The sequence below is a fragment of the Hippoglossus hippoglossus genome, chromosome 18 (assembly GCF_009819705.1).
Source record: "Hippoglossus hippoglossus isolate fHipHip1 chromosome 18, fHipHip1.pri, whole genome shotgun sequence".
NCBI classification, from domain to species: Eukaryota; Metazoa; Chordata; class Actinopteri; order Pleuronectiformes; family Pleuronectidae; genus Hippoglossus; species Hippoglossus hippoglossus.
In genome coordinates, this window is record NC_047168.1 from 13,063,491 (window position 1) to 13,083,860 (window position 20,370).

The 20,370-nt window shown below is 45.4% G+C and overlaps 3 protein-coding genes across 3 annotated transcripts; 1 reads left to right on the forward strand and 2 right to left on the reverse strand.

Moving 5' to 3' along the window:
* Positions 1–310: 310 nt before the first annotated feature.
* Positions 311–7,898, reverse strand: LOC117751841 (F-box only protein 41-like). Its single transcript, XM_034568828.1, has 17 exons — positions 7,653–7,898; positions 6,175–6,361; positions 5,562–6,086; positions 5,378–5,457; positions 4,546–4,618; positions 4,224–4,469; positions 3,790–3,854; positions 3,453–3,575; positions 2,890–3,062; positions 2,591–2,814; positions 2,097–2,212; positions 1,853–2,005; positions 1,681–1,776; positions 1,456–1,574; positions 1,178–1,336; positions 920–1,035; positions 311–822 (listed from the first exon to the last, which is right to left on the reverse strand). The coding sequence occupies exons 2-17, from the start codon at positions 6,337–6,339 to the stop codon at positions 760–762; spliced, it is 2,496 nt and encodes an 831-aa protein (XP_034424719.1). The 5' UTR covers positions 6,340–6,361; positions 7,653–7,898; the 3' UTR covers positions 311–759.
* A 1,934-nt stretch (positions 7,899–9,832) lies between these two features.
* LOC117751876 (early growth response protein 4-like) lies at positions 9,833–12,082 on the reverse strand. Its single transcript, XM_034568895.1, has 2 exons — positions 11,808–12,082; positions 9,833–11,684 (listed from the first exon to the last, which is right to left on the reverse strand). Exons 1-2 carry the CDS (start codon positions 11,932–11,934, stop codon positions 10,522–10,524), a joined length of 1,290 nt encoding a protein of 429 aa, XP_034424786.1. The 5' UTR covers positions 11,935–12,082; the 3' UTR covers positions 9,833–10,521.
* A 2,905-nt stretch (positions 12,083–14,987) lies between these two features.
* Positions 14,988–18,984, forward strand: LOC117751868 (steroid 17-alpha-hydroxylase/17,20 lyase). The gene is made up of 9 exons (XM_034568874.1): positions 14,988–15,244; positions 15,950–16,070; positions 16,170–16,308; positions 16,542–16,771; positions 17,064–17,150; positions 17,294–17,494; positions 17,668–17,837; positions 18,420–18,523; positions 18,606–18,984. The coding sequence occupies exons 1-9, from the start codon at positions 14,988–14,990 to the stop codon at positions 18,869–18,871; spliced, it is 1,575 nt and encodes a 524-aa protein (XP_034424765.1). The 3' UTR covers positions 18,872–18,984.
* Positions 18,985–20,370: the final 1,386 nt, after the last annotated feature.

Here is a 20,370-nt window from a genome sequence, read left to right on the forward strand (position 1 = left end):
ACGTTTGAAGGAACAGCGCCCTCTGCTGGTTGTGCTAGTCGAGCGTTTTGTTCATTAATAACACAAAAGTTTTGACAAACTGCAGAGAAAACGTTTTATTGATGATGATATGACACATGGAGGTTCTAAACACATGATGATGGTTTCACTTTTACATCAACTCTGATTGACTGATTGATCTCTTTGGCGCATGAATCTGTGTTTTGTGCTTGTGCAAAAATATTTGTGCGTACTTGTGTTTTGTGCATATTTATAAAGGTAAAGTTAAAGAATCAGATTTGTTTTAATCATAATTACCTTATGATATTTTAATAATAAGTAAGATTTAAGGTTTTCTGTGACTACACTACAGTTAAGATGGAATAAGGATTTATTTAAATCCTTATTGCTGCTACTGTCGTTTTAAAGGGTGCATACGTAAAACTAACAGCTAGTGAGAGATTAAGGGTTATTTTGAGTTTGTTAAACAAGAAAAGGGGATTTCATTGTAATTGAAATTGTTATCGGAGGTTAAGGTTTGGTTAAGGGAGATTGAGGGTTTAAGATCAGGGAGGAGATCTTCTTTGAAAAGTGCAACAAAGACGTGGTGTTTAGAGAAAAAGTGTGAGTGACACATTTAAGAGCAATAAGAGTTGTGTTACGCATTTCTTTAAGGGCTTTAGACAGTGATGTGTCTCGACTGCTTCTGTTTGTGGATTAACACATCCTCACAGGTATAAAAGAACAAAGTGTGTGTGTGTGTGTGTGTGTGTGTTCAGGTCAGCAGAATCCTTCAGCTTTAACCTGCAGGACCTCACACAGTCCAGGACGCTGCTGAAGAACCTGAGGAAGAAGAAAAGAACTCGTGACAACGTTTCACATGATGAGCAGTCGCAGTCTGTTGCTATGGTTACCAGTTGATGTTTTTTAACCAACTCACCTTTAACGTGCTGAGAATTTCTCCAAACAGGTGTCGAGCTTCCTCAGTGTCCGGCTCCTCGAAGTAATCTGACGCTGAGACCTCGACCAAGATGGACCTGAGGTTATCACACACGCCTGCGCACACACGCACACGCACACACACACACACACACACACACACACACAGAAATATACTCATCATTTAGTGATGATAAGTAAGTGTGTTGACAGGAAGAGGAAGTTGGTGTTTGCACGTGTGCGTGTGTGTGCGTCTCACTGTGGAAGTGCAGGATGGCCTGACCACTGACAGGTGTGTGTGTCAGGATCAGAGTCTGTAGACTCTTAAGTCCGGCATCACACAGCTCTGTCGCCACCTGCAGGCCGAGATCGGTAATGCACTCCAACTCCAATACCTGCAGGTGAGCGCAGGTTCGCACTGCAGGGAGGGAGAGTGATTAACGACAGTGTCGGACACGTTAGACACGTGAACATTCACTTTTTATTTCATCCATAAACATTGTTTCTAATAAATGTGAAAACGTTTTTGCCACTCACCAACAGCAGCCAATCCCTGAGTCCCACAGCCGGCCCCGCCCACACTGAGGGAGCAGAGGTGTGGCCAGCATCGACCAATCGTCTGCAAGCAACGGTTTCCAAATCGTGTGGGTTGTTGGCTTAAAACAGGACAAGACGGACGACCTATTAAAACTTTATTACGTTAAAATGTTAAAACATTAAACTGCTGCTGTGTTGTGTCGTTTAGTGTGTGGGTGCACTGACCAGGGCTCAGCTGGCGCCACCTGCAGGCTGCTTATGTTCCTGCAGCCGGCGCCCAGGGCCCAGAGAACCTCCTGGCAGAGAGGATCTGAAGAACTCCTGTACAGACAGACAGGTAGAGAGTGAGACAGGTGAACTGTCAGACAGGTCGAGAGTGAGACAGGTGAACACTCACCTGTATGTGAGCGTGTGCAGGTTGCGGCTGTAGCAGCTGGCCAACCACAGCGTCCGGTCCGTGAGGATGTGAGGACACTGAGAGACAGACAGGTGGAGTAGACTGCCCCCTGCTGACCGCAGCAGAGCCTCCACCCCCGACTCCAGACTGCCCCTGAGACACAACAAGACGCTGTGTTTAAGGGTTGATTCAACAGGTTTAGGTTAGAGGTTATCGTGTGTGTGTCTGTGTGTGTGTGTGTTACCTGGTGCTCCCGTGGTAATCCTCTCGCGTCTCATTGGCTCGTCTGCCTCGTGGCTTCAGGTAGTTGAGAACCACAGTCTGAGTCTGCGTACACCACTGAGACAGGGTGATCAGGAACTACACACAAAACAAACACATCAGCGGAACATGAGAAAATAACTCGATCACATTCTGTTGTACAGTACGGACGCAAACAGACGCACATGTGGGTTCATCCACCGCAGAAAATAGTCCCCAACTATTTGCTCCATTTTTATGTCTCTGGCTGGCGCCACCCAGTGGCCGGAGGCAATATTACTTTTTTGAACACGATATCTCAGGAACGAGATGAACTTGGACTCAAGGATGAACTGATTGGAGGTCAAAGGTCACGGTGGCCTGACAAAACATGTTTTGGTCAACAACACGTCTACGGTCACCCTAGCTGCTTCTATGATGCTGCACTTAACATGATGATGATGATGATGATGATGAAGATGATGCAGGCTCTTGTACCTCGGGCGACACTCTGGCGTTTTCCAGCCGGAGGCGTGTCCAAACCGCCGGGTGCCTGGCAACGAACCGCCAATCAGTGCACACCGCAGCCGCACACAGCAACGAGTGCACGTCCAAATATGGGAAGACACAGAAAAGCCCGGCTCTCAGCCTCAAGGTGTCCGCCCCCAGCTGTCTGTCGGCATGCCAACGGGAGGGGGTGGAGCCTATGGAGGAGGGGATGTCTATTGAAAAAACACAAAGTCAGCAAAAAACCAGAGGGAAAGAAAAACTACGGACGATAAAAGAAACAGATTTACCTGAACCAGGTGTGTGTGTCCTGGCAAATACGAGCCTCCTCATGTCAGCGCTGCTCCAACATCGCTCGTCTTCGTCATCATCGTCCTCCTCCTCCTCCTCCTCTTCTTCTTCAGTGCTGTGGTGACGACGGTTTCTGTTGCTCCACGTTCTAGCACATCCTTCGTCCCCGACCCTGGAAACGCGGAAGAAGAAGAAACGAGAAATACGCCGCTGTGGTTGTTTGCTTCCACCAACCAGTGCACTCACTGTTTTTATGTCCTGACTCATGAGGTCACCGTGACCTTTGACCTCGGGTTAGTTCATCCTTGAGTCTTATGTGTTGTTTTCATTTTCAGGTAATAATCTGTTTTAAGCTCTAAACAAAACTAATAAAGTTTTGAATTCCTCGAAATCTTTTGGTTTTACTATCCTTGACTTTTTGTTTGTTCCCTTGAATCCAGTTTATTAAAACTTAAAACTACTTTAAAACAAATAATTGTATAAATAACTATACGAACGAGGTTTATACGAGTGTACAAGGATGATCTGGATAAACCAGTAAATAACCGATGATCCTACTCACCAGAATCTCTCTTGTCGGGTCCAGGGCTGGGGGTAGTGACGGGGTTGGTGCTGGACCGACCCCCCCTCACAGTCCCACCCCCCCAAACCCAGCGACGAGGTCCGCATCCCCCCCGAGAGACGACTGCAAAGACAAACACAGAGGACACGTTAGAGAGATGAAGAGTGGTTCTGTTCAATATGATGAGAAATTCATAAATGTATAAATGTAAAATATGATGCTCTAAATAGTTATAACCTGCTTTTTTCATTCAGCATGAAAATATATTTTCTGATTTTATTTTCACACATGATTCTGTGAATCAAAGATTTGAGGTGTTTTATATCTGTTGATGCACCTGTAGTGAGGGAGGCTGTGAGGCTGCTCGTCAAGTCTGCAGGAGTCGGACACACTGTAACTCCTCTGGAGGAAGAGGAGGAGGAAGAAGAAGAGGAGGAAACATGAGAAGAACAGGAGAAGGAGGAGAAAGAAGTGGAGGAGGAGGAAGAGGAGGAAGAAGAGGAAGGAGGAGGAAGAAGAAGAAGAAGAGAAAGAAAAAGAGGAAGGGAAAGGGAAAGAAGAAAAGGAAGAAGAAGAAAATGAGGAGAAGGAGGAGGAGGAGGACAAAGAAGAGGAAGAGGAAGAGAAAGAAGCAAAAATAAAAATCACCAAACGTGGAAATAATATTTTCTCTATAATTGACATTTTCAAAAGGAGCCTGACTTCATCCTGTTTCGTTCTCTACATTTTAAATGAATATTATATACAATAGTATGTTGAATTTGTTCTCACCCGGTTGCCGATGGTTCCCTGCATCTTGTCTGTGATGATGCTGTCACTGCTGCCGTCCAGGCTGCGGCCTCGTCGCCCAGGTCCAGGTGTGTAAACTTCTGCGAGTGTGTACGGGTCGGCGTACACATCTGTGTGTGTGTATCTGTCGTTGTGGTGCGTGTACTGATTGTGATGCGTGTGTGAGCTGAGCTGCAGTAACTGTCTCTCTGCACGGTCGGCTCGTTCCAGCAACGTCTCGATGAACATCTGGAAACCAAACGAGCGAGAAGGTGACGAGGGAGTGAAAATACAAACAACAGATATCAGAGGATTTTAGCGCCACCTGCAGTCTGCTTTTGGCCTCTGCTTCTTTCTCCGCTGTCTCCCTCAGAAAACGTTCGATGTCGACCATGTCCCTGCAAAACAGTTAAAAATGGAAGATCAAAAATACACTTCATGAGTGTACACATCATGTTTTTCAGCAGCAGAGTGAAAAACATTAGAGAAAAAATATGAACCGCTGATGCACAATTCTGTGTTTTTGTTTCATATGACAAATTATAAATAAAAGAACGAGAATAAAATAAGTATTGGTTACATCCTGAATATGATCTATTGTAGGCTCTTGTATTAATTCTAATTATATAACCTTGTTGATATGTCCGTCCCCGAATAGAGATTTAAATGCAGATAATGATGAATATAAAACAACATAAAGATAAATAACAACATGCAGAGTCTGACCACAAGCGCACACACCCTCAGGGCTGCTGTGTCTCACTGTCAACTCATATTAATCATCACAGCAGCGTGTGTGTGTGTGTGTGTGTGTGTGTGTGTGTGTGTGTGTGTGTGCAGTGAGGCAGACTAAACAGGACGTTTCCTCTGTCTGTGCATCACGTTGTTTCTTTTCAATACATGATGATGCTGTATAATATGATCTGTGATCGTATAAATTGTATTACACAGTTTTCTGTTTCTGTTCAGATACAATTTGAGGAGTTTAAACAAAAACAGACCAAAGATGATTAATGTCTCTATTTTAACCATCACATTATGACTGTACCACATCCAATTGGCATTTTACTGACTCCATTATACTGTGAGCTGCAACTTGAGCCCCATTTAGTTTCAATTATCATGATTACAAATGTGTGAGTATGAGAAACACTGACTGTTGCTGTTCGTTCAGCTCCTTCTCTTTTCCCTGCAGATCTTTCTTTATTCGCTGCGTCATCTCCACGGCAGCCGAGACCTGACGGAGGGAACACAAATCATCATCAATGAAAGTCAATTCCCAGAATTGGTTTTATATCATCTGTCACCGTGGTTTCATTCTGGCATCACAGCTCCACCCACCTGTCTGGATAAGTACGCCGCCCTCTCCTCCACTTCCTGTTTTTCACTCCTCAGTCGTTCCCCTTCCCGCCTCTCCCTCTCTAGCTCCGCCTCCCTTGTCTGTAGCGCCACCTTCAGTCGGCCCATGCGGCGGTTCAGCCTCTCCTCCACCTCCGCGAATGTCTGGGCAATTTTACGGTCCAGCCCCAGTCCCAGTCGCTCCTCCAGCCCAATCCCCACCGACAGCCGGAGCTCCAGGACCTCGCCAAGTTCCTTCCCATGATAAGGCTCCAGAGTGCCGGGCACGGCCAGAGCGGTGAGGGGGTCTTCTGGACGTCCTGTGGAGGCTGCAGGAGGAGCGAGATCTGAGGAGCTGAACAGTTCCCTCAGCAGTTTGATGGAGGCCGACGACGAGGCCAGATCCAGGCAGGCCAGCTGCAGGGGGATGCTCCGGGCTTCCATACCCAGAGAAAAGCCCTGTCTTTGGGCTACAGTAGGGCTGGGCAGTGGGAGGAGAACACCCGGTCTGGAGCTTCTGACCCGAGTCTGAAACATGAAATAATTGTCTTTGTGTACAGTCACTGATCGTCTCCATACGCAGTCACAGATCTATATATATATATATATGAAATACCTGGGACAGCACCAGCAGGGTCTCATACGTGTGTTGGCTGACCAGGTGAGCCCGGAGCTCGGGTACAGACGAAAATCGAAACTTGTCGCCACATCGAGGACAAAAGTAGGGCAACTCCGAGGAGGAGGAGGAGGAAGAGGAAGAGGAAAAGGAGGAGGAAGACATGATTCACCAGGGAGCTGCAGACCTGGAAGATAAAACAGAAACACATCAGAAAACAATGGAAACGCTGCAGCAGAGAGACAAACTGAAAGGAGGAGACGGAAATAGTCGTAGCGTATTCACACACACACGTGGTTCTAAAGAACGACTAAAAACTGGGTCAGTGTGTTCGTGTGGTCATGAAAATTTAATGGGACTGAAATCTGCAGATTGAAAACAGCCGAATAAGGAAAAGACATGTTTAAATATCATCACACGCGCACGTCCTACTTGTGTCAAATCCAACTTGTGGAGTTCCTCGCCTGTTGGATTTGACATGAGTAGGACGTGTGTGTGTTATCCTATGATGCTAATTGCTAGTGAAGCGTGCGTCTACCACCCCCCACAGGCTGAATCTCCTCTGGTCGACCCCCATGCAGAGGAATTTAAACTACGCATGGATGAGCAGGAAGAAAGAAACGTCTGGGGCGTGGACACATACATGTCTTCGTCCATGTTACACCTTAATTATTAACCCTTAGTTTAATGTCATAAATCCGTTTCAACGTTAACTAAAATTTAAAAAAGATATAATCTGTGGCTAACCTGAAAAATATTATACCTGTTTACAGGGTCCAAAATCTAAAAACATTTCCCCAATCAATTAGTATATGTTGGAACAAAATGTATATGTATGAAGTCTCAATACAAAAATAATCCATTACAAGTAAATTTCTATAGAATTCCAAATCTTAACGTAAGTTTAAATAACAATCGGGTTTTGACTTTAACACTAATGGTGACTATTTATAGACGTGATGTGAAACTTTCTAGAAAAGTATGAAAATTGAGGTTGACCTCCGAAGAAAAACCGCCACGTGATTACGTTGAAGTCACAGCGCCGTCTGGTGGCCACAGTGAACCACAGCAAACACATCCAAAAGCATTAGTTTCTCATGAACCATGTCTGCGATGTGTCACGTTATTCAAGTAGTTGCTATTGTAACAATGACGATAACGCTGCCATAACTTAAAAATGTTGTGGTTTTACGCAAACACCAATTATCACAACAATGTCTGTACGACAAATATAAATCTGCAGCTTGTTTAACTTAATAAATAACAATAAAAACACTTTACAGCTGCAACGATCAGTCGATGAATCGATTAACAATCAATCTGTGACTATTCAAATGATTGTTTCCGTAACAGTAAAACTTTCCCCGCAGCAATTTTAAATTTTCAGATATTTTATTAACAAATCGATTGATAGAGAACAAAAATCATCGATAATTGAAATCATCCTCAGCAGAGACAGAAGATAACCGAACTCTCACCTAACGAGGATCTGATGCGTCACATGCCTCATGATAAAAATCCGTTGCCATGGTTCCCGTCAGGATTTCGCTCCACCTCGTGCGGATCGATCCACATCAGTCTGGTACCGGGAGCGTCTCGTGCGGGGAGGAGCAGCGGCCTGAAACCGAGCTGTTTGTGCCTGTGTGCATGTGTGTGTGTGCAAGTGTGTGTGCATGTGTGTGTGTGCCCTGTCCTCCTGCATCCGCCGCGTGCTCCTGTGACGTAAGAGCCGCGTGACGTATCAGTGCCAATGTTGGGATGATGGCAGACGCTTTGAACTCCGCCCCCTGTTAGTTAATTTAATGAAATTATTTTTAGATTCATGTTTTTAGATAAAAAAACAAACAGTTTCTTCACGATCTGCTAAATGTTATAATTTTGATTTCATGCAATTTATTTATTCATAATATCTTTATTTAAGTTTTTAATCAAAAACATTTGATCGATTCTGTACAAGTAAAGTTTAAAGCAGAGCTTACAAATGTATAATTGGGGAAGAATGAAGCTTATCTACTTTTACTTGTAGGTATTTAGTTCTTTCAGAGAAGTGATTTTTCCTCCTCAATCAATCGACGACATGAGGAACTGAAATGGTGAAAGAGTCTGAAGAGTGACAACTTACTGAGGAGAGGATCTGCAGTGCAGTCTAATGACCACTGGAGGGCGCCAAAAGCCTGCAGAGAGTGGGCTAAGTGTGATCAGATGTCGTACACAAACACAAACACACGCACACACACACACACACACACACACACACACACACACACACACACACACACAGTTAAAAAAATTTAACTGGGGGGAAACTTGATTCTCTGGGCTGCTGTTGTCATGGCAACACAACCTTCACAGTTTATAAACTGGACAAACTGTTAAAGTGACAGAACTAATGGGACCATTTGTTGCTTGGCAACAGCAACCTGTTGATGGATGACACAAAAAGTAAAAAGAAATGTGGTCTGATGACGAAGATGACAATGATGAAGAGGAACTTGAAGATTAAGAGGAACATCATGAGGAAGATGATAATGACGATGATGATGACGATGATTAAGGAGACTGGACTCTCAATGTTTGTTGATGTTGATGATAATGATGAAGAAGAAGGCAGGACTCTCTCTGTTTATGATGATGATGATGAAGAGGAGGATGGTAGTGATGATAATGATGAAGAAGCAGGCGGGACTCTCTCTGTGTGTTTATGATGATGATGATGAAGAAGAGGAAGATGGTAGTGATGATAATGATGAAGAAGAAGGCAGGACTCCCTCTGTTTATGATGATGAAGAAGAGGAGGATGGTAGTGATGATAATGATGAAGAAGAAGGCAGGACTCCCTCTGTTTATGATGATGAAGAAGAGGAGGATGGTAGTGATGATAATGATGAAGAAAAAGGCAGGACTCCCTCTGTTTATGATGATGAAGAAGAGGAGGATGGTAGTGATGATAATGATGAAGAAGAAGGCAGGACTCCCTCTGTTTATGATGATGAAGAAGAGGAGGATGGTAGTGATGATAATGATGAAGAAAAAGGCAGGACTCCCTCTGTTTATGATGATGAAGAAGAGGAAGATGGTAGTGATGATAATGATGAAGAAGAAGGCAGGACTCCCTCTGTTTATGATGATGAAGAAGAAAAGGATGGTAGTGATGATAATGATGAAGAAGGCAGGACTCTCTCTGTTTGTTTATGATGATGATGATGAAGAAGAGGAGGATGGTAGTGATGATAATGATGAAGAAGAAGGCAGGACTCTCTCTGTTTGTTTATGATGATGATGATGAAGAAGAAGAGGATGGTAGTGATGATAATGATGAAGAAGAAGGCAGGACTCTCTCTGTTTGTTTATGATGATGATGATGAAGAAGAAGAGGATGGTAGTGATGATAATGATGAAGAAGAAGGCAGGACTCCCTCTGTTTGTTTATGATGATGATGATGAAGAAGAGGAGGATGGTAGTGATGATAATGATGAAGAAGAAGGCAGGACTCTCTCTGTTTGTTTATGATGATGATGATGAAGAAGAAGAGGATGGTAGTGATGATAATGATGAAGAAGAAGGCAGGACTCCCTCTGTTTGTTTATGATGATGATGATGAAGAAGAGGAGGATGGTAGTGATGATAATGATGAAGAAGAAGGCAGGACTCTCTCTCTCTGTTTGTTTGTTTATTGACAGCAGCAGCAGCAGCCTCCATGCACAACAGGGAGCAGTAAACACTGAGCTCAGCTGATCACAGCTGCCTTCAGTCGCCATGGTAACGACCATGATGAAGATCATTTACAATCATTTAATGTCCGACTCGTACAAATATACACACTCTGACATGAAGAGGTAAACAAACCATAGAAAAATAGAATGTGTTACAAACATAGAACTCCGTGTCAAATATAAAGTCATGTGACATAAAAACAGGAAACGACATCACACAGTTTCTTCACTGGTCACGTCCTCATGCACCAAATATTTTATACAGTCTAACATTCCGTCAGACGGACTGTTCTCCGGTAGCCTCCATCACGTCCAGGCTCCGAGAAGCATCTCAGAGCTCCGCCACCTGCACCGGACGCTCCGGGCTCAGAGGTTAACACCGGCAGGAAGTCTGACAGTTCAAGTCCTCCTGCAGAGCAGCGTTCGTCCGCGTCCACATCGAACCACAGTCCCCTGAACATCTGTAAACGTCTGTAAACATCTGTAAACATCTTCCACTTCTTCGGGGTCTCAGCTTAAATCGCCTTCAATGTGACGTCACGTGGAAACGTCACTCTGACGCTTTTCCGGTAGACGGTTCAAATCCTGAAGCTTTAAATCGGCCTCACTGGCCAAAAACAATCGTGTTGCTGTTTACACGCCAGGCGCGTTCAGGGCCAGAGAGTAGGCGGCCATCATTTGGGCGCGCAGTTGCTGCTTGACGTGCACGCGCCCATGCCTCTTCCTCTCGTCGCTGCGCGCGAACCTCTTGCCGCACACGTCGCACGAAAAGGGCTTCTCTCCGGTGTGCGTGCGCGTGTGCGTGGTCAGATGGTCGCTGCGGCTGAAGCTGCGCGCGCAGATGGTGCACTGGAACGGCTTCTGTCCCGTGTGGATGCGCACGTGCCTGTTCAGTTCGTCCGAGCGCGAGAATCGGCGCTCGCACCCCTGCACCGAGCACGGGAACGGTTTCACTTTAAGTCCGTTCTTGGCGGGAGCTCTCCTGCCCCCGCGTGACAGTTTGGGGGCTCCTGCCGCGTGCACGTTGCCGATGTTGACTATTGGGAACGCGCCCTGCAGGAGGGAGGAGAGGAGGTGAGGGGCGGGGGGGAAGTGGAGTTCGCTTTGCACGAGCTCCGTCTTCACCGGTCTGCTGATGACGTAACTGCCAGAATCTCCTCCGGTGACCGGAGCCGCCGCCAAACTCTTCAGCCACTCCTCCAGCCCCAGCGGCTCCTGCTTCACCTCACAGGCGGCCTTCAGCTCGCCCGGGCCGGCCTCGGAGTTCAGCAGAGACTCGATGAATTCAGCCACATCCACCTGTTGCTCCAGAGCTGCCAGCGGGAGCAGAGAGTCGACAGTGGCCGAGAACAGAGCATCATTCCCGCTCATGGAAAGTGGAGCAGAGCCGCTGCTGCAGCTGGAGCTCACAAACTCGCTCTTTACCACCACCGGTGCAGAGATGGAGGCGGGAGGCTGCTGAGCTGCAGCCGGGGCAGGGCTGCATGGAGACGGGCTGAGGAGCGGGGATGAGGGGGAGGCTGTGGCCGGAGAGACAGCTGCAGGGGACGGGGTGGACTCTCGGGGGGAGCCGGTGTCGCCCTGCTGCTCCATCTCGGTGCAGATCCCGACAATCTCTGTGATCATGTTGAGGATGGCGTCCGCGGTGCTGCTCAGTCCCGCCGCCGCTGGAGACGAGTCCGGCTCCGCGAAGAAGCTGCCGGTGTAACCGAGGGAGGGCGAGAGCGTGTCCGAGGAGCAGTCACTGAAGTCCGAGAAGAAATCTGAGTCAGAGGCGTCGGTCCCCGGAGAGAAGACTGGAGAGAGAGGGGAGGAGTTAGAGTCATTACATAATCATCAGCTGATCGATAACCTGCAGTCACACACCTGCTCTGTTCCACCAATCACATCACACATCACGTTGATTGACAGACACACACCTTGACAGAAGGGTGACCCCACGTCAGAGTCGGTCCCGTCGCTGGTGCACGCGCTCACGCTGTCCACCCAGGCGCTGCAAGCGTCCTCGAACTCCGACATGAAGCTGTCCTCGCGCTCCAGAAGCATAGTGTGACGTGTGGAGGAAAAGAGCTCAGGTGTGTGGTGGATGGACTCGGGGATTCCCTCGCGCCGTTCGCGCTTATATCAAACCAGGCGATTAATCCGTTAAACCGGAGCCGGTGAGTTCCGTTAGTCAGCTCGGTGATGCTGAGGATGCTGAGGATGCTGGGCTCCCTCCGCTCGCTGCCTCTTTTATACTCTCCGTCTCCTAGGTAACTCCCGGCCCGGCCTCATTGGCTGGAGCCGGAGCGAGGGATTCCCCCCGCCGTGCGCTTCGCAGCTGCCCAAACATGGACAACATCCGGTTGTGACGGCGGGTATCCCCATACCATATAAGGACAGGCGGGAAAGAAACGTCGACATAAGCTGAGAGAAAAGGGGTTCCCTTCACTGCGGCAAGACAGAGAGAGAGGGGGGAGAGAGAGAGAGAGACAGAGAGAGAGAGGGGGACACAGAGAGAGACAGGGACAGGGAGAGGGTGAGACAGAGAGAGGGTGAGACAGAGAGAGAGAGGGACAGAGAGAGAAGGAGAGGCAGAGAGAGAGGGTGAGACAGAGAGAGAGAGGGTGAGACCGACAGAGAGAGAGAGAGAGAGAGGGTGAGACCGACAGAGAGAGAGAGAGGGAGAGGAGAGAGAGGGAGAGGGAGAGGAGAGAGAGAGAGAGGGAGAGGAGAGGGAGGGAGAGGAGAGAGAGGGAGAGGAGAGGGAGATTACACAACCAGGAGAGAGGGAGGGAAGGATGATGGAGGAATGAGGAGAGACTGATGAATGACTGACGAGCTGTTGTTGCTGTTGTCGACACATTCTAAAGACACAATGTGAGTTGCCATGTTGTTGAGTTCAACCTCAATGGAAGATCACATGACTGACACGATCAAAATAATAATAACAATCAATATTTAGGATTTAAAATTGTGTGTCATATATTTATGGTGACTTTTGTCTCAAAGGGCTTAACACGTTGTACCATCCTCTGTTCTTCACCCTCAACTGTCATCACATGAATTCATTCATTGGTTATTCAACAGGGATCGTAAACATCTATATGAATTGAACTTAAAACGTTATTTAAATCATCTAAAGATTATTTATAACCACAAAGAGAAATAATGAAACAATCAGTTTAACAACACGCAACAACCTTGAAGTCGCACAAGCGGTGGAATATATTATAATAATAATAATAGAAACATGGACTTTATGTAATGAAGGAGGATGAAGCTACGGCCGAAAATATTCAACAGCAGCTGATGACATCATCAATAACATTATTGATCAACCAGGAGACATTTTGTGAAAAGAACGACACAAATAAACATTTGTGTTTTCTGTGTCGCACAGAGGAGCCGAGATTCAGAACCACGGACAGCTCCGCAGTGCTGCAGAGAGAGAGAGCGAGAGAGAGAGAGAGAGAGAGGGAGAGAGAGAGGGAGATAGAGAGAGAGAGGGAGAGAGAGAGAGAGAGAGAGAGACCTTAACACGCTTAAAACACACACACACACACACACAGAGAAAAACAACAGAGAGAGAGAGAGAGAGAGGGAGAGAGAGACCTTAACACGCTTAAAACACACACACACACAGAGAGAAAAACAACAGAGAGAGAGAGAGAGAATGAGAGAGAGACCTTAACAAACTTCAAACACACACACACACACACACAGGGAGACCTTAACACACTTAAAACAAACACACACACACACACAAACACACGCACAGAGAGAGAGAGAGAGAGAGAGAGAGAGAGAGACCTTAACAGAGAGAAAAACCACAGAGAGAGAGACCTTAAAACATTTAAAACAAACACACAAACACACACACACAGACCTTAGCAGAGAGAGAGAAACAACAGAGATAGAGAGAGAGGGAGGTAGAGAGATAATGACATATCACTGCCCCACATTTCACATTCCTGCACATCGCTGCTCAGCTGCTGTGATGTTGTCGCCATGGTAACTGGGAGAGGTTGAGGCCAGCGTTATGTAAAACGGAGTCAAGAATAGAAGCTGCAGGGTTTTCTTCCAAATTAACAAATTATTATATCACCAGTGAGACTAAGAGTAAGTCACAACAAAACAAAACCACCACAGAGACACACAAAAACTAAAACGAGGCTGGCAAAAACATTAATTCTAATTGCCAAGTTGGCAACTAACTTATTAATAGATTAGTCGGTATTGTAATAACACACTGTGGCAACGTCTCCTGGGGGGGGGGGGGGCAGTAAACCAGCCAATCCCGTGCGTCTCTTCTCTTACAGTAAATGTTTTAAAAATGGCGAAGACAAACACTGCTAACGACACAGAAGAGACAAGGCGTCAAAAGTGTGGGAACACTTCAGTTCACTGAGTCACTGTCGTCATGGCAACCACTGTACTGGGGATTTTATTTAGATTTTGTTTTAATCACATCTTTAATGAACTCAATATCTAGTTTTTAACTTGTTGCTGTAACAATAAAATGTTATTAAAAGATTAATTAATGTAAATAATAATCAATGAAAATGATATCTGAACAGAGCAGGTGAAAAGTGAGAGATGAAACAGAGTGTAAAACAATAAGATATTATACTGCAGTAAAAAGGATATGATATACTTTTTTAATAAATAATTAAAGTTTCTAATCTTTAGTTTCGTTAACTATGTAATTCTGATTAGTTATATTATTTTCTTCATGCTTACTTTTTAAATATCCTTGTGTTGTTTTTTATTTTGTTTGCTGAAACGTTTTTTATGGTCTTTAATCGAATGTTTAAAACTTATGTTTTTCTTTAGTCTATCATGAAAAAGTGAAACGACAGAAGAGCTGACGACGAGGTCTGGACGTCCTGATAACATCAAGGTTATACACACACAGTCATAGTAAGGACACGCACAGACACACACACACACACACACACACACACACACACACACACACACACACACACACAGTGATGGTAAGGACACAGATACAGTAATATCAACACCCTGTGACCTCTGACATATTCAAGGTTTCTCTCTCAGATTAAAACCTCGACTCTTCTCTCGCTCTTTTCATTTTCTCTTCATCTCTCATGATGTTCACTCGTCTTCTCTCCTCTCTCTCTCCCTGCATCTTTCTCCCTCCCTCCCCCACTTCACTCGTCCTCCTTGTCTTCTTCCTTCTCGTCGTCTTGTTCTTCATTTCTCGTCGCTCTGGAACCAATCATCCCTCCTCTCCTCCTCTTCCTCATCCCTCCATCCCATGTATCCCGCGGCTCCCCCTGCTGGGCAGCCTCCCCTGGCTGGGAGGACGTCTCCCCCCTCACCTGCTCTTCACTCGGCTGGTTAACAGGTTAGTTAACTGATCCTGGAGGAGAGTGGACAACAAGTTCTGCTGTCACAGAAGCCATGTGATAACAAGGACTAGTTAATGTTTTAACAACTGGTTAAAGTTTGAAAGAACTGGTTTATGTTTGGTAAAACTAGTTTAGAACTGGTTAATATTTCTAAGAACAAGTTTATGTTTTTAAGAACTGGTTAGTTTGAAAAAAATGGTTGAAATTTGAAAGAAAATGGTTAATGTTTGGAAGAACTGGCTAGGAATTGGTTAAAGTTTCTGATCCTGTTAGTGACAGACGAGAAGTTCTGGACTTGTTCATGTTTAAAAGAACTGGTTAACATTTTTAAAAGCTGGTTAATGTTCAAAAGAACTGGTTAATGCTTTTAAGAAGTAATTCATGACTGAAAAACTAGCTTAAGTTTGGAAAAAGTGGTTTAGAATTGGTCAACATTTTTAAGAACTGGTTAAAGTTTAAATGACCTAGTTTATGTTTGGAAGAACTGGTTAAATTTAGAAGAGCTAGATAATGTTCGAACTAGTAAACATTTTTAAGAACTTGTTGAACTTGTGTAGAAAAAGTCGTTTACAGAGGGTAAAATTAGTTTTTGAAGAAATACATATTTCTAATAACTTGTTAACGTCTGGAAGTTGTCAATAATGTTTGTCATGTTTCCACGAAGTTGTTAATGTTTTTAACAACATGTTATTGTGCGTCAGGTACGGCTCCCTGTACGCGCTCTACCTCGGCCCTCACTACACTGTGGTGGTGAACGACCATCAACACGCCCGAGAGGTTCTCCTGCAGCGGGGGAGGGACTTCGCTGGACGACCGAGCATGGTGACACGAGACGACACATTAACGATCGATCAATCGATTAGTTGATGAAAAGATAACTCGTTTAACTCGTTATCGTTTAATCACTCATTTCCTGCGCAGGTGACGACCGACCTGTTGACTAGAGGAGGTAAAGACATCGCGTTTGCAGATTATTCTCCTCTCTGGAAGTTACACCGACGCCTCGTCCACAACTCCTTCACTCTGTTCGGAGAAGGAACCAGTCGCCTGCAGGACATCGGTACTCTCCATTCATCCATTGTTATAGAAGTAAAATTTTAAATTACCACCTCATGAACCAAAACTGTCCAGTCACAGTCCCTGCTCCAGCCAATGAGCTTCAGGCTGCCAGACGGGGCTCCCTCACCCAACCTGCAGGGGCGCCTCTGTGCTGACGCTGCTGATCAACTTCCTGTTTCACAGTTAAGGTTTTTCTATGTATATTTACACTTTGTGACATTTCTCCCTCTCCAGTTCTGTCCTCGGTGGACAGTCTCTGTGTCGAGTTGTTGTCTGGTGGGAGGCGTGGCTTCGATCCGTCTCCCGCGGTGACCAGGGCCATCACCAATGTTGTGTGCACACTGGTGTTCAGCACCACCTATCGCCACGGCGACGCAGAGCTGCAGGAGGTGATCAAATACAATGATGGCATTGTGGAGACGATCACCAGGGGAGGACTGGTGGACATTTACCCCTGGATGAAGGTGCGGGAACCTGAACCTAGTTCTGACCTTTGACCTCTGAGGACAACGTTCAAACCGTTTCAAAATGTCTTCATTCTCTAAAATTTCTTCAGTTTTTCTTAAAGATCAAAATGTACTCATTTTAAAGAAATTTTCATTTTGTAATATGTCCTACTTCTCCAAAATATCCTGACTTACTAAAGGCGTCCTCAAGAGAGCTGCTCATTTTATAAGTTTGTCCCGTCCAAAGTGTCCCTACTCTTTTCAAACTGTCAGTCCTCACACACACACTGACACTGTGTCCGTCCCTCAGGTCTTTCCTAACTCGTCTCTGAGAAAACTGAAGGACTGCATCATCGTCAGAGACCGACTCCTCACTCGCAAACTCGAGGAGCACAAGGTGACTCACAAACACACACAAGACACATTTCATCATCTTGGGTTTCTCTTTAAAGTTTGACTTTAAATCAAATCATAAAAAACATTTGAACCTATGAGACGAACTCATCGTGGAAACCCGCACCTCCTCTGTGACACATCCAGGCATCGTTGAGTGACGGTGACCCCCGTGACCTTCTGGACGCCTTGCTGAAGGGTAAGACGGACAGGTCGTCTGGATCAGAGGGGGAGCTGATAACAGACGACCACGTCCTGATGACGGCGGCCGAGGCCTTTGGAGCCGGAGTGGAGACGACGTCCACGACTCTGCTGTGGATCCTGGCCTACCTGCTGCACCACCCGGAGGTAACACCACCGGGAAGACTGAGGCTGAGGGAGTTTAATCTAAATCAAAACTGTTTTCTTCAGTGATAGATACAGATTGGAATAAAGTATTAGTAATTATAAGATGCTGAGTCCTAATAACGAGAAAACATTGATTTCACTTCTGATGTCCTCCATCATTTTGGACGCTTCAGGTCCAGGATCGTGTGCAGAAGGAGCTGGACGAACAAATTGGCAACGAGCGAGCAGTGAGCGTGTCGGACCGCGGCCGGCTGCCGTACCTGGACTGTGTCATCAACGAGGGCATGAGGATTCGACCGGTCAGCCCCATCCTGATCCCACACACCGCCATGACCCACAGCAGGTAGACGTACACACCGGAGCAGAAAGGACCAGTCGAGCAATCGTCGATTCGAGGAAACTTCATTGTGTTTTCATGACCAACTCGTAGTTTGAGGGTTTTACGGTTTTGTTGAGGTGGTTTTATTTCTGTTCTTTACAACAAAAACAAAAGAGAACACACTCCTCGAAAGCCGCTGAAAGACGAAAACTTAAAGAATTGTTCTTCTTCTGCTTCAAAACTCACGTCACAGACTCAGGGGCACCACCTGGTGGCAGAAGCTGTGCAGCGCATTCACAAACAGGTCCAGCCAAAGAAAAGATTTTAATTACAAATTAAAAATACAGATGTTAAACAAGGATCTGCAACGACACAAATATCCTCCACAGCTTCATAGCTATACAGTGTTCGTCAGATCGTCAGCATTTTAAACAAATAGAAACAAATTGGTTTATGGACTGACTCAGCCCAAAGAACACAGCAGCCTGACAAACAGATTACATCAGTACATTTGAAATATAAAGAATCAAACAGAGAATTAAAGTGTTTCCTAATTATACAAATAAATAAACATTAACAATCTGACTCTCTCTCTGTGTGGTATAGCATTGGAGGTCACTCTGTCGGTCCTGGGACTCGTGTTTTGGTCAACATGTGGTCGATTCACCACAACCCTGAACACTGGGACAAACCTGACCTCTTCAACCCAGGTTCAAAACACAAACATTTCACTTTAGAAGCTTTCCAAAGAGCACCTGAACACACCATCTTTGTCTTTTCCACCCTTTTCAGATCGTTTCCTTGACGACAAGGGTCAGCGGGTCACACCCACCTTCTTCCTGCCATTTGGGGCGGGGCCTCGGGTCTGTGTTGGCGAATCATTGGCCAGGCTGGAGCTTTTTCTCTTCTTGTCTTCTCTGCTCCAGCGAATGAGCTTCAGGCTGCCCGATGGGGGTCCCTCACCCAACCTGCAGGGGCGCCTGGGCGTGGTCCTGCAACCGTTACCTTACAAGGTCATCGTCACTCCCAGGGCGGGGTGGGAGGGCGGAGCAAAGTGAGGATAAAAAAGAAGGGGGCAAGAGATAGAAATTTAACACTAAAAATGTTGTTGTCTTTTTAAAGTTTAAGTAAGATATAATTAATTAAGATCCTCCACAGACAATAAAGTGAAATAAATCAAAAATCGCAACGTTGTCTTCTTGTACGATTTTCCACCTTTAAGAGGATCCCATCATGAGACGAATTCTACTTTCTACCACAATTACAATTTTACTTGAAATAGCTCGTTAACTCAAAACTGGATTCATGTAAAAATAAATGTAGTGTGAACAGTTTAAAAGAAAACATTAGCAGCACAAGTAGAATGTAATGTCACATCACTTTATCTGTTGGAGCCATTTTAGTTTAGAACAAGTTTGACTATAGCTGAGACTAATACCAGCCAGTGACGTCACAGACAGCGCAATGAGGTTAATGGAACCAGGTGTGTGACGAGAGACAATGACGCCCTTTTTCGGTTGTTGTTGTTGATTTTCATTAATTACCGTTTGTTATTTTGCTTCTTTGAACTTGGACATAAGTTAATAACTACACGTTAAGCTACCAGTTGACTTGCACTAGACGTCAGGCCGCCTCACACCTCACTCATCCAGCTCGTCTCTGCGACGGGACCCGCAAGCGGTTCAACTCACGGTAAGAAGACAATAAATGTGTGCGTGTTGGAAGTGTCGTATGGCGTCTGACTGGCTTTAGTATGAAAGGGAGAAACGAAAGCGTGAACAAAAGTTGATAAACTCTCAGCAAGAAGACTTCGCTTCGTCATCGAATTATGAATTAATATTGAAACGCATTATTGGAGTTATGACACTGCACGTAAGGATCGCGTTTGCCTTACACGCAGCCAGTATTAATACCCCTCAACGTGAATTACGTGAAGCTGTATCATCGGTCACGTTTCAAGAGTGCGAAGCCTTAACGGATGAATTATGTCTCAACGGAACAGAGGAGATAAACCTGCCTGGAGCGAGTGGACCTGAAAGAGAGATCAAATTCACTGAAAGGGCTCCTGAGGCAAAACCCGAGCAGCAAAGGAAAGTAAGAAAGGCTGAATTGAAACAATTGACAATAAAGAGAAATAATATCGAGTCATTAACGAAGCATCAACTCGACAAAGAAGAAGTTAAGTTCTGAATTTCAAGCTAGAGAAGAAGCTTTATCTTTGGAAATTGAAATCACCGAAGCAAGTGCAGAAAGTGATACACTTGAACCTTCCAAAGAGAGATACGATTTTCAAAAGTATGATAAAGGATATGACTCAACACAAAGTGATGATGATGATGACAATGATGCTGGTGGTGATGATGATGAGGGACTTCTAAATATCTCTACTGCCCCCAGCGTTCCCAAAGTGTATGTGCAGCCTCCTCTTAAGAGAGGTCCTCACAAGGATGATCAAAATTCACACATGAAAATCATTTTCAAACGCTGAAAATCATGCAAAGACGAAATGAAATGACTGAAATGCTAATTAAAGAACAAAGACTCTCCCTTCTAGCAA

Coding starts and splice junctions, on each gene's coding strand:
- LOC117751841 (XM_034568828.1), bottom strand. CDS start 6,339: ATGTCTTCCTCCTCCTTTTCCTCTTCCTCTTCCTCCTCCTCCTCCTCG. Junction 1,337..1,455: donor TCAGGGATTGGCTGCTGTTG/GTGAGTGGCAAA, acceptor CCCTCCCTGCAG/TGCGAACCTGCGCTCACCTG. Junction 1,036..1,177: donor GGCCATCCTGCACTTCCACA/GTGAGACGCACA, acceptor GTGTGTGCGCAG/GCGTGTGTGATAACCTCAGG.
- LOC117751876 (XM_034568895.1), bottom strand. CDS start 11,934: ATGCTTCTGGAGCGCGAGGACAGCTTCATGTCGGAGTTCGAGGACGCT. Junction 11,685..11,807: donor GGGGTCACCCTTCTGTCAAG/GTGTGTGTCTGT, acceptor CTCTCTCTCCAG/TCTTCTCTCCGGGGACCGAC.
- LOC117751868 (XM_034568874.1), top strand. CDS start 14,988: ATGTTCACTCGTCTTCTCTCCTCTCTCTCTCCCTGCATCTTTCTCCCT. Junction 16,071..16,169: donor TCGCTGGACGACCGAGCATG/GTGACACGAGAC, acceptor TTTCCTGCGCAG/GTGACGACCGACCTGTTGAC. Junction 16,309..16,541: donor CAGTCGCCTGCAGGACATCG/GTACTCTCCATT, acceptor CTCCCTCTCCAG/TTCTGTCCTCGGTGGACAGT.